At 34.8% G+C, this 13,482-nt stretch overlaps 1 protein-coding gene across 3 annotated transcripts in view; it reads left to right on the forward strand.

Moving 5' to 3' along the window:
• LOC150104415 (rho guanine nucleotide exchange factor 10-like) overlaps positions 1-13,482 on the forward strand; it is a 172,413-nt gene that overhangs the window by 97,849 nt on the left and 61,082 nt on the right. For 2 of the 3 annotated variants that reach the window (XM_090396364.1, XM_090396363.1), the window contains exon 6: positions 2,220-2,430. In XM_090396364.1, the coding sequence (XP_090252490.1) occupies positions 2,220-2,430 (211 nt within the window). Of the gene's footprint in view, positions 1-2,219; positions 2,467-13,482 lie in introns of all 3 variants that reach the window. The other variant, XM_090396362.1, reaches the window with a different exon arrangement.

Raw genomic sequence — 13,482 nt, forward strand, 5'->3', positions numbered from 1 at the left:
TCCAAATTTTTGCAAGCTGGTTAACAATAAACGTTGTCATGTGTCATGACAAAAAAATAAAATTCTACAATTAAATTACTTGAAATTACTATAATTATATCATGCAAGTATATATATATATATATATATATTTTTTTTTTTTCTTTTTATCCCAAAACAATATTATCATCTGTTCCCAAAATAATATCACTGACATTTAAAAAATTCCCCAAAATGTAGACATTTCCCCTCCCTTCCCCCCTCCCAAAAAAAATAGATGTATTTTATTTTGACACAAACACAAAAAAATTCAAACTACTAGGAGGCTCTATAAATTTTTGTGATGGTTATTAATGAGACTTTATACTATTTTAGACTGTATAAATATTTCATTTGTTCAAATAATATTTTAATTTCGGTTTAATTTGGTTTAAATGCTATGTATTTGTAAATATTAATATAATAAAAAATATTCTTTATTTTTTTTTGAGTTATCATTATACTATTATATTATGTCTTGTAGACACTTTTTTTTTATCATATAAGAATCTCAAGAATTTGTATCGCATAAATAAAGAATTCACTGTGTGTGTGTGTGTGTGTGTGTGTGTGTGTGTGTGTGTGTGTGTGTGTGTGTGTGTGTGTGTGTGTGTGTGTGTGAGAGAGAGAGAGAGATACTGATGCTCATTTCTTGTAGTGTCTAGGATACCATAGTTGGCATTTGGACCCAAAATGTGAGGTATTAGTCAGACATTACTACTTCCTAGATAGGTACCAGTGCAGGCACTTTGTAGCTGCATCTTACCTCGTGGAAGTTGCTGCAGATTATATTCAGGTACCTCCTCAAGGACATGCTTATTTAATGGCAGCATAGCAGGTCATATCACATAATCGTCTTAGGGCTCTGTGACATTTTAATTTGAAAGGCCTTGAGAAAGGCTGTTCTGGTCTGGGACTACTTATTCATCAGGTTACCCTGCTTACCTCACATCTACTCTCCATATGGCTTGTGGAATTACCAGATGATAAACTACAAACAAGTGCCTTATTACAGATCCAACCATCAAACCACCAGGATTTGATCTACCTCAACACCCCTGGAGTTGGCTAAACAGATTTAGGACTGGACAAGGCCACTGTTCACTTACTACATCTGTGGAGAATTTCATAGTCACCCTTTTGTGTGTGGGGAGTGCTGTGCAGACTATGCATCATATCATTGACTACCTTATACACTGCTTTCTTGGAGATCTCAGGAATTTGCATTTACTCTCAGACTTATCTGGTTAACTGAAATGTCAGTCTCTATATAGTTTTGCTCAAGTATTTCTTGTATTTTCCCCCATATGTTAAATATATAATTATACACACACACACACACACACACATTATATGCCTAATTAGTTTTTACATGAATAGGAAAATATCATTCCATTTACATTTTTGATCATATCTGCATATATATATATATATATATATATATGTTAAAGATACCAAGCTATTTTAAACCTGGTTTTACTCCATTTCCCAAGTAAGCAAACAGACAAGTAAGTCAAGTTTGCACCTGCAAGTATTGCAAGTCAAGGTGATCTCACCCGTAGTGCAAGACCAAGGCAACTCATGGTAAAAGGTGGATAAGCTCTGATCACTATTCTTAATATTTACCCTTAATGCAAAGCACATCTCCTGGAGGAGATGTATGATGCTATGTATTAAAGCAAGGGGCCACTACCCAGACCGGTTTCGACCTTTATTGAGGTCTCATCAGTGGGAACCAGGCTAGAAATACCAAGTTTAGTGTACAGAGCGTATAACTATTTTACCAGAACAAGTTATCATAAGGTGTTTTAACCTTATTAAATAAAAATCTCAGGAGGAGAGATAGATGTAGAAAGTATTTTACCTTGAGTATAATAAATGTTAAAGATACCAAGCTATTTTAAACCTGGTTATACATATATATATATACACACACACACACACACACACACATTATATTCTATATGTGTGTGTGTGTATATATATATATATATATTGAGAGAGAGAGAGAATATGATCAAAAATGTAAATGGAATGATATATATATATATATATATATGTCATGAGACATCTTGTAATGTGCAAAATTTTAAAAGTTTATACTAAAACTATTTTATTAAAGCAACTTAATGTAATACTCAGTACATAACTCTTAATTGTTTATTTTAATCTCTACAGTTCTTTGTGTTGCATTTACATAGGAATAACTGCAAGAAACAGTATGGCTGATATCCACCTCTCAAGAGCAAAAACTCTTCCAAGAAACATGACATTTTGTCCTGTACATACGCACAGCGGTTTAGATAACTCAAGTGATGTATATGATCTCTATGCCGATCTGATGAATGTCCAAGACTATGAAAAGGATAGTCAGGAAAAATTATATGAACGTCTCAACCACAGCGATCCCGAGTTGGTTCATTTTCATGTTACTACTTTAGATCGAAGGTATTTTTATTTTAGAATTTTCAGTATGATATCATCATCTAGACTAAAGCTTCAGTTCAGCTGTTAATAACTTTAGTGAAGAAAAAAAATTTAGCTTTTGCACAGGATTGCTATGTTCAGTAACTATTATACTCTCTCTGTCCAAAAAGAAACCAAACTTTTGATAGAAAATAAAACACAGACCAATTATAATTATTTCAATCAGTATACTCTCCCTCAGCTTCGATACAGTATTTGGCACATTCAATTAATTCGTTAAATGAGTATTTTATATCGGTTTTTGGGATACTGTTGAGGGTCATGGTTACTGCCGCTTGAACGTTTTCAGTGGTGTCGTATCGCTTCCCTTTCATCAGCAAATGAAGTCAGAGGAAGAGAAAGAAGTCACAGGGTGCTAAATCAGGTGAATATGGTGAGTGATCCAACACACAAACTTGGTTTTTGATCAAAAACTGTCTCACAATGTTCGAACGATGAGATGGTGCATTATTGTGCAAAAGTGGCCAGCTGCCTGCATCACGACATTTATGCCATATGCGATGAATTCTCGCTATCAATCGCTTCAAAATCTTCAAGATAAAATTCACCATTGACCGTTTGGCCAGGTAGAATGAATTCTTTGTGGATAATGCCCTTGGAATCATAAAAACAAATCAGCATTGTCTTTACTTTTGACTTCAAGTAACTTTTTTTTTCGGATGCACCTCTTCTGGTGGTCTCCACTCCCCACTCTGGTGCTTTGTTTCAGGCTCATACTCAAAACACCATGTTTTTTCACCAGTAATGATCATTTCAAGGAAGTTTGAGTCCTTACGAGCAGTTTTAATGAGGTCCTTGCAGTGTTCAATTCGATACATTTTTTGGTTGTCAGTCAACTTTGGGGAACAAATCACGAATTCAATTTATGAAGGCCCAAATTCTCGGTCAAATTGTTGGGCACGGTTGATTTTGGAATCCCCAATTCATCTTCAATCAGTCTCACGGACAATTTTGGGTTTTCTTTGATGAAATCATGCACTTTTTGGATGTTAACTTCGCTCAGTCGAGTTTTTGAACAGCCCGGCTTTTCGTTGTCCTCAAGTGTCTCACGACCACTTTGAAATCGCTTAAACCACTCCTAAATTCGAGTATGGGATAAGCATTCATCACCATATGGTTTGAAGCATTTGATGTGTTTTGGTAAAACCTTTACTAAGTTTAACACAAAAGTCAATTGCAGTTCTCTGTTTGAAATTCATTTTCCCACTGTTCGTCAAAACGCACTGTTACTCTTGGCACTATAACTCTGCTTCTAATGAAACAAATGTCATAAACAGTTGATACAATATTAATGAAGGTTGCTTTCAACAGTAAAAGATACAACAGGTGGTGCCACTAGTTTCTTCTATTTGGGGAAAGTTTTTTTTTTTTTTTTTTTTTTTTTTTTTTTTTTTTTTTTTTTTGCACAAAGGGTGTATATCCTTTAAAAGATATCAAAGAACACAAAGAGATTTTTGGTAATGGAGCACCGCTATTTTTTTTTTTTTATCCAACCAGATTACAGAGACGCTAAATAAATGGGATTATACTAAATAAGAATTATTAATTTGACATACATGTGAATTATTTGAAGGCAAAGATGATATAGTACTTGTACCAGGACTTGATCAGTAGGCTGAGATGGTAGGTAATTGTTCTTTATTTTCAGTGCTTTTAAAATGTCTAATTCATATTTTCATTTTTTTTTTTTTTTTCATCTTCATTATTTCATTGATTTGCCCATGTATTTATGTGGCTATCAGATAAATATCTCCACCCTCAAATTATCAGGTCTTCTTCATCAACTCCTCCTAATTACATACCCTCTCAGCCTTATCAAGTTCTGATCCAAGTACTAATTTGACAGGTATGTCAAATTCCATTTATTTAGCTTCTCTGTAACCTAGTTGGATAAATTTTTTTTTAAAAAAAAAGGGGGGGGTGCTCCATTACCAAAAAAAAAAAGCTTTGCTTTCTTTGTTTAATATAAAATATAGAAGCAAATGATTTTCAGAACTCTTAAAGTATAATAAATTTCTCAGTACCATTTTACCTGAATGTGATAACTCTGGAATCACATGTACAGTAATTCCATAGTTCTCTTAAGTTAAAATAACAAATATCAAAGCAAAATATGTAAATGCTATAACTGAGAGAATATTTTCTATTTCATGGAATTACTCAAGTGTCAGATTGTTGTTTTACCATTATCAGTAAAAATTTTAGTTTGATAATGATAGATAATTATGAAATATTCGATTGAGATTTTTTGGTTTCTCATTACTTAGAACTTATTTTGCAAGAGATGATTGGCTCCTGTAAATCAGTATATGGAATTATTTCTACTGCAAGTGCAGTCTGTTTATGTTCATAGTCTTCTTGGCAAACACTCATGATGATGATGACCATCTCCTTTAAACTAGGATATAGCATAGACCAAACCATTAGTGCCATAATTACTGCAAAAATTAGCATTTGCTTATGATATATATATATATATATATATATATATATATATATATATATATTTTGATATATGTTGTTGTTAACCTAAACATCTCATTGCATGGCAAAGGCCTTCACCAACCTCTCCCACTCTCTCCTATCCTGGGCCGCTCTTGTCCATGTGATATCTAGCCATTTTTCAATGTCATCTCTCCATCTTTTTCTTTGTCTTCCTGGTTTTCTGATTCCTTCTCTTGGCAGCCACTCTGTTGCTCTCTTTGACTGTCAATTATCTTGCTATCTTACCAAGTGGCCTGCCCAATCCCATTTTGATTTCTTAGCTCTCCAAATGACATCTTTAATTTTTGTTAGGTCTCTTAAGTTCTTGTTCCTTATTTTATCCAATCTGGATACTCCAAGTAAACCCCTCTCCATTGTTCTTTAGCAAACTTGGAGCTTTTTTTTTGTCTGTGTAGTGGTTGGTAGGACAATCATATCGAATAATTTTCTTTTTAGACAAATGGGGAAGGTCCCCTTTCATCCAATGCTTCATTCCCCAGTAGCTCTTCCAATCACACTGCTGATTCTGCACTAGATTTCAAGGTCAAAGCAATTTGACATGGATATCACTTGTCCTAAATATTTGTCGTTCTCTACATATTCTATTATAGTATTTCCAACATCAATGGGAATATGTTCATGGTTTGTCAATATTTTTGTTAGTTTATTGTTAAACCTATTTCCTTGCTTTTTATGTTTAATTCACTGATCATCAGATTAACAAAATGATGTCATCTGCAAAATGTAGGTTGTTTAGCATCCTCCCCTGAATATTAATACCATAGTCATCCCAATCCAGATCCATGAAAATGGCTTTGAGAGTTGTTATAAAAAGTTTGGGAGTAATTGGATCACCTTGTTTGATGCCTCTCTCCATCCTAAAGAAGTTGCCACTTCCTTCCAACCTGATAGATGCATCACTGTTTTCATAAATGGTTTGAAGTAGCCAAATATATTTTTCCTCGATTCTCAAGGAATAGAAAATAGGGTAATGTTCTGTGGGATCATATACTTTGCCATAGTCAATGAAGGCCATATATAAATGTTTATCATATTCTAAATATTTTTCTACTATTTGATTAACTGTGTGTCTAGATGGTCTAGTGAGTCCAAGTGGTTACAAATTCTTTTGAGGATTATTCTTGTAAAAATTTTATCATTATGATAGTAAATTTATAGGCCTGTAGTTGTTTATATCTAATTTTATGTCTTTTTTTTTTGTGAATAAGAATTATTTCTGATTTCAGCCATTGACTAGGAAAAGTCTCATCTTTTAGGATTCTAATAATATAAGTAATAATGGTAATAAGTTGTCCAACTCATATTTGAAATGCTCTGCAGGCACTTCATGTGGTCCTAGACACTTACTGCCTTTCATTTCATTGACAGTAGAGTTAATTTCTGGTGGAACATTGACATTTTCCACATTCCTATTGTTTGTTGAATTTGACCCAATTATACAGCTTGTATAAAGGGCTTTGCAAAAATCAGCATCAATGCCTTAAATTTCTTTTCTATTGTTTGTTTTGTTTCCTGTTTTACCTAAAAGAAAAGGAATCTGTTTTTTTTTTTTTTTTGGCCTTCAGAAAGGCGATTTTTAGCGAGATTCTATTTTCTATTGCCTTGGATATTTCATTTATATTGACTTTTCTCAGATTATTTTGGATTTCTCTTTTGATAAATTTGTCAAATTCTGCATCTTATCTCTCGATAAATGTGACCTGTTTTTCTTTAGTATTTCTCTTTCATCTTAGTTTTTTTTAGAGGTCTTATCATTCTTCCTGCCAGTAAAATTATTTAGAGGTTTAATTGAAGACTTAATAATAGTTTCAGTACAGTTGCAAAGATCTTGAACATTAGTTTCTGACTGTTGGATTTTGAGAAGCAATCACTTTTGTCAAATTTTCTTTGTATTTTTCTTTTTGTTGATCTATTGCATTAATGTTTGGCTTCTTTGGTTTGATACACTTAATCCTATTTTTTTTTTTTTTTTCTGCTAATGAGATCATTCCTCTCACCATTCTATGATCTATACTAAATCTAAAAGTATTGAGCATCTATACAGTGGTTAATAGGCTTGTATTTAGACTGAGAATGAAGTCGATATCTCTCTCTCATTATTTCAATCAGGAGAAATATGAGTTCACCATCTGTTAAACCTCTTTCTTGAATACTGAATTCATTATTGTTAAATTATGACTTGCTAAGTTAAATAATTCTCTCTGTGCATTTCTAGAACCATAACTACATGGTCCTAGCATTTTGTCCTGTTATGATGTCCTTAATCCTATTGTGGCATTGAAGTCTCCCATTACTATTAACTCTTATATTTTCTTTTTGGAAGTTATACTTGACATATGATTATAAAACTCTTTTATTTCTTCCAAACCATGGCTTGAGGTAGGGACATATACCTAAATGATCAAGATCTCTTTTCGTGAGTTTTATTTTCAGGCTTGCAATTCTTTCCGAGTATCCTTTTGAATTCTACTATATGTTATTTCCATTTATTTTTTATTATGAATTCCACACCATGAAGACACCATAAGTGTTCTAGTGTTTAGAGTTGAAATGTATAAGTTGGTGATTTTCCCAGTTTTTGCATCCAGTGAAGGCCTAACACTATCATTTCTCCTTGGAAGATTTTTCAAGTTCAGTTTTAGTCCTTTTTGGCCCTGGCCATGCAGCTCTTCTTTTTTTCTCTGTGGCATAAATTGAGGGGAATATGGTCTAATCTCCCATGTTGACCAAATGTCTTGGGAGATGCATTTTAAGGCTTCTGCCAGGATCCTAAATAGACTGCCTCTAACATGAGAAACAGATGCCTTTTGCAGTCTCCCCTGACCTGAAGTAGTCAGACGCTGCAGTGTGTGTTCGCCTGTGACCCTAGGCAGGTGTCGATATTGGGTGCTGACAGCCAGACCAGCTGAGCCCAGGTTTTTTATAGAGGTATGCACCTCGAGACTCCTCTGCATCAATTGCCATTGTGATGATTTGTCATCTTCTGCCAACTGACTCGTTGGTCTTCAGATGGTCTTCAAAAATTGAAACTAAAACTAAAAAGTCTCTACCTTTTTAGTAGATAGTGGAAACTATAGTTTGAGAGTAAAGAGTTACCCTTCCCTTGCTCTCAAGTTCTTACTCAGACCACCACTCAGTGCTGGTGGGCAGGGGGGGGGTAAGAAGAAATTTTTACTGTCAACATGTAGTTAACAGTAAAAATTCCTTTTCCAGACTAAATTTTCCATCAAAACCAGTATAATAGTGTTCCAGCTATTATTAGGCATACTATGCTGATGTGGTTATGCTTTGGCATTATTCAGTGGTCAAGTAATGTTCAGTGAAATGACCTGTAGGTGAGAATAAATTATAATGGCACCCTTTGGCTGAGTAATAAAATTAACAATGGAACAATTGAAAAAGGACCAATAGATAACAGAGATGTATACTTGATTCTCACTATAACAAACTCATCACAATAACAAACCTTATATAATCAAACCCATACACTGAATATTACAAGACTTGTAATATTTAGTGTAATATCTTTAGTGACGCTTGTTTGGGTGTGAATGAAGTTATGAGTGGTATAATATAATGGTGATACAATGGTTAAGGGTATGGAGAGCAGTATGCCTGAGGAGTGCTTGTCTAGTGGAACAATAGAGAGAGTGACTTTAGCAATAAAGAGAGGGCAAGATGCAGAAAAGATGATAGTCATGGTGGGCACATATGACCCGAGTGGTAGTATTAATTGGGTAGCAAAAGATTTAAGAACATTGTTAGATATCGTGAAAAAGAAAAATGTCAAAGGGAGGAATAGTGTGTATGCTGCCTTGCTTTGATGGTTATGAGTTAAGTAGAAGAGCAATGATAATGAATGATATGATATGATTGCAAGAATGTGCAACACACTCCAGACATCTGGAAGATGTCTGGAGTGTGTTGTTTGAAAGCAAAAGACAGCTGTATGCACGAGATGAGTTGCATCTGAACATGGAAGATCATAAGCGTTTAAAGAAGTTACTGTTTTCTGAACAAGTTGAAGTAATTGGGCAGGGAAAATAAAATTGAAAAGGTTGTGTGTAAGAGGGAGAAACTTATGCAGGGAATGTATGTTTGTTGATCCTTTTTCACAGAATAATTTGAAGAATGGAGTGGGTAAAAATCGGCATGGGGCTATTGTGAATACTGAAATTACTAGAATGTATATCAGTTCTAAAGCTGGTATAAGAACTAAGGGAAATCTGCAATTTTTGTACACCAATGCAAGAAGCATTTGAAATAAGAGGGAAGAATTTTTGGCATTAGTCAGTGCAATCTCACCAAATATTGTAGGCATTAGTGAAACTTGGCTGTCAGCAGAAGATGTGGTTACTTGAATTGAATGTGATGGATACAGTATTTTCAGGCAAGATACAGAAGATAGAACGGGGGGGGGGGGGGTGAGTACTGTTGATGATAGGTGATGAGTTTTTTTGTAAAAAGTAGTTTTTTTGGCTGCAACCATATATACAGTTGGTTACTGCTATAGGCCATGGGGTATAAGGGGGTGATGTTGAATTCATGCATCAGCAAATTAGCACAATGAATGCAGGGTTAGTGATTATTATGGGGAATTTCAATTATGGTGATATCAATTGGAAGGAGGAAATATCACGTGGCAAAAAGGAAATGGAATTCATACAACTTCTAAGAGGTAATTACTTGAAACATAATCACTCTCACCAATTGGAGGTAACAAGTACACCTTACTCATGGTGTGAGAGTGTTGGATCTGGTCATAGGTTCAGAAGACATGTGCATAAGTAAGGTGTACTTGTTACCCCCAATTGGTGAGAGTGATCATGCGGTATTGACCTGGGAGGTTACAAAATTTGTGGATTTCTCTCCTAAGAAGGGGATATATATATATATATATATATATATATATAAAGAGTGGGCTTACAGTCATCCCATGGCAGAAAATATTGCAGGGGAAAGATGTTAGAGGTGCATGGGATATAATCATTGGATATCTGAGGGAGGCAATATCAGAAAGTATTCCCATGGTCAAGAAGATAAACAAGGTAGATGTTAGATGGATGAGAAGTAGTATCAGGCTTGATCTGTAAAAAAAGAAAATGTTATGGCGAATTTACAAGGAGAAAGGTGATCAATATACTCATGAGCAGTACAATGCTCAGGCTAGAAAAGTTACCAGCATAGTAAGAAAAGCTAAATCAGATTATGAGAAGACAGGGGATCAAGGGTAATTCTAAAGAGTTCTTCCACTACATGGCAAATAAAAGGAAGAATGACTTTGGAAGGATAACCTTAGTGGGATTTGGTCACCTTGATGGTATCAATGTGACCAAATCAGATATATTTGTAGAGTTACTGAGTGATCACTTTTCAAAAGTATCACCCAAGTGAGGATATCTCTGTATCTGTATTAATAACTGATATGAGAATTGAAGTTAATGAATCAGAGGTACTTAGTATATTGCAGAATTTAAATGCAAACGCTGCTGTAGGTTTAGATGAAATATCAGCTTGGGTGTTGGTGAATGTGCAAAGGAATTGTCAACGCCTCTTACTTGGTTATTTAACTTAAGTTTGAACTCTGGTATGATCCCTAGAGAGTGGAAGGGGGACAAAATAGTTCCTTTGCATAAAGGTGGCTCTAAGACTGCGGTAGTAAATTACAGACCATTTGCCATCTCGGGAGTGGTGGTAAAAGTATTTGAAAAGTTGGTTAAGGAATGTGTGGATCAGAATATCATACTCTATAGGTGCCTACATGGTTTTGTTAATGGTCAGTCCTGCCTTAGCAATTTATTAACTTTTTATAATAGAGTGATATCTGAGTTGGACAAGGGGAATGGCTACACAGTGATACTTCTGGATTTTGCTAAGGCTTTTGACGGGATATCCCATGGAATACTGTTGCGCAAATTAAAACAAGTGGGGATGGATACTAAACTGGTGATATGAATAAGAGAAGAGAATGGTTCATGGAGAGATACTAGAAAGTAGTGTGAGGAGCAAAGTCCAGGATGAAGCAGGTGACCAGTGGTGTGCCTCAGGACTCTGTGCTTGGGGCATTATTGTTTACTTTGTACATAAATTATATAGGAAATGACTCGAAGGGAGATATTCAGTTGTTTGCTGGTAATGCAAAGTTGGGTAGTGCAATAAAAAATCAAGTTGATGTTGAGAGTTTGCATGATGATTTGAATAAGCTGGCAAAATGAGCAAAAGATAATGGATATCATTTCAATGTGAAAAAGTGTAAAATCATTCATTTTGGGATTAAAAGATTACCAGCTGTGTACCACATTGACGGAACTGTACTCCAAGAGATTGATGAGGCTAGGGACTTGGTTGTGTTGGTGGATAGGGAGTTGAAATTTAGAGGGCACATTGCTAAGGTGTCCAAGATAGTACATAGGATTACTTGGTTATTGAAGAACACACATTCCTCTTTATAAGGCATTGATACTTCCACATCTGGATTACTGTGCTCAAGTCTGGTCGCCTGGATTCCTTGGGCATGAGGAATTGGTGGAGAGGGTTCAGAGGAGAGTGACTAAGTTGGTAAGTGGCGTAAAAAAAATTATCCCTACATCGATAGATTGAGAGTTTGTGGATTACAGAGGTTAGTTGATAAGTGGAGAAGAGGGGATATGATATAAACATTTAAATTACTAAAAGGTTTTTATAAGATTGATGCAGGAGAAATATTTCAGCTGTGTGATAGTGATGGAAGAACAAGAGGTCATCTCCAGAAATTAAGGAAGAGTGTGGTTAACGAGGGTGTGAAAACTAGATTTTTTTGCTTAGAGAGAGTGGTGAATGAATGAATGCATTGCTTGACTCAGTTGTGAGTTCTTTGTCTGTAAATGAATTCAAGAAGAGGTATGATAGATATTGTTTTGAGTTTGGGTCTTCTGACTCCATGGAGATACCCGTATAATAATAATATAAGAAGGCTGAATCTGTTGATTTATTTTTTGAACAGCTGAAGGTTTTGTAGTCTTTGGGGGAAGACAGAGTGAAGAAAGCTGTTCCAAAGAACAAAAGTAGAGAGAATGGAACTATCTATAGATGAATACTTGCTTAAAGAATTGAATTTAATAGATTAACACAAAAACACAAGAAAAGAATGAATAATAAATTTTAATAGCCACATATTTCAATCAGAAAATTGCAGATCTTCATCAGTAGCATCAGGCATTTTCAATACAAAGTAGAATGTGAAAATGGATTCTTAGAGCTGTGTAATACTATGCATAGAACAATACAAATGAATAACAGAAGAAGCGTATTATTATTATTGTTATTCGTGACACCTCCAAGGAGTCTGTAGACTTATTGCAGGAGGGCATCCACTGTACAATTCTCCATCTTCACCACTACACTGAACCTCTACTACCAATCATCTACATCAACGCTGTCCACCACCACAACTAGTATTTTTTCTGTAAATTGCGTGTATTCTGAAGGACCAATTTATCTGTATGCGGGATAAAAAAAAACTGAGTTTCGGGGGGGGGCTGCTATTATTTATTATTATGTATTATTTAAGGAAAAAAAATTATTAATGATGTTTGATTAGAATAAGATTCTTTTATTTTTATATCTTCTATAGAGAGAGGCAGTCATTCGAATTCAGGTTCAGCTGTTAGAGCTTCAACACTTCTTTAAACAGACATTCTAACTTGTGGCAGCAACAATGGAGTAAGCATGTTTCAGACCATACAATATTGTAGTAATCAACTTCAAGCTGCCAAGTGTGATCTTGCAATTAACATTCATCACACCACTGAGTTTCAAGATAATATTGTGTCATTTGTAGATCCTCCCATTTATGGCATATAATTTTAACTGTTTCCAAGCACTCTCTCCACCATTTGTTTAACAAATGCAAGCAACGTTTAAATTGCAAATTCAACATTCTTGTCACTAAGCAAGGTCCACCTCCTACTGTACCAAATAATTGTGTAGTAAGCATCTCAAGATGCTCTTTAACTGAAAATGAAATTCTTGTTCTGTCAAAAGGACATGAATTTGCTTTATTCTGAAGAAAATACCTTACTTAGATTTCCTCCATAACATTGAATGTAGTGTAACAACTCTCCAGAGAGGATGCCAACAAACTCTATCTGGAAGTTTCCTCTATAATACTAAAAACATTTTTTTAGCAGAAATTAAAGCTTTACAATTGCTAAGATGAAACAGTCATCTCATTAATACAAAAGCAGAAAGGAAAAACTACTGATGTTACTGACTCTGGAGAATACAGAAGGAAATTTGCAACATGACAGATCCACTTAGCAGGAACATTTGACCACAATCCCATCAAGCCATATCAGAAAACTAAACTCATACTTAAAACTTATTTTACTAGGACCCCACGCTTTTTGTGGTTTTCCTAAGATCCACAAAGAAAGCATTCCTCTTCTTCTGTGGATTGTATTTCTCCTACATATATCATTCTAATATTTTAGC

This window comes from Typopeltis vanoorti, chromosome 8, assembly GCF_054136105.1.
Source record: "Typopeltis vanoorti isolate ZY-2024b chromosome 8, IOZ_Tvanoo_1.0, whole genome shotgun sequence".
NCBI lineage: Eukaryota > Metazoa > Arthropoda > Arachnida > Uropygi > Thelyphonidae > Typopeltis > Typopeltis vanoorti.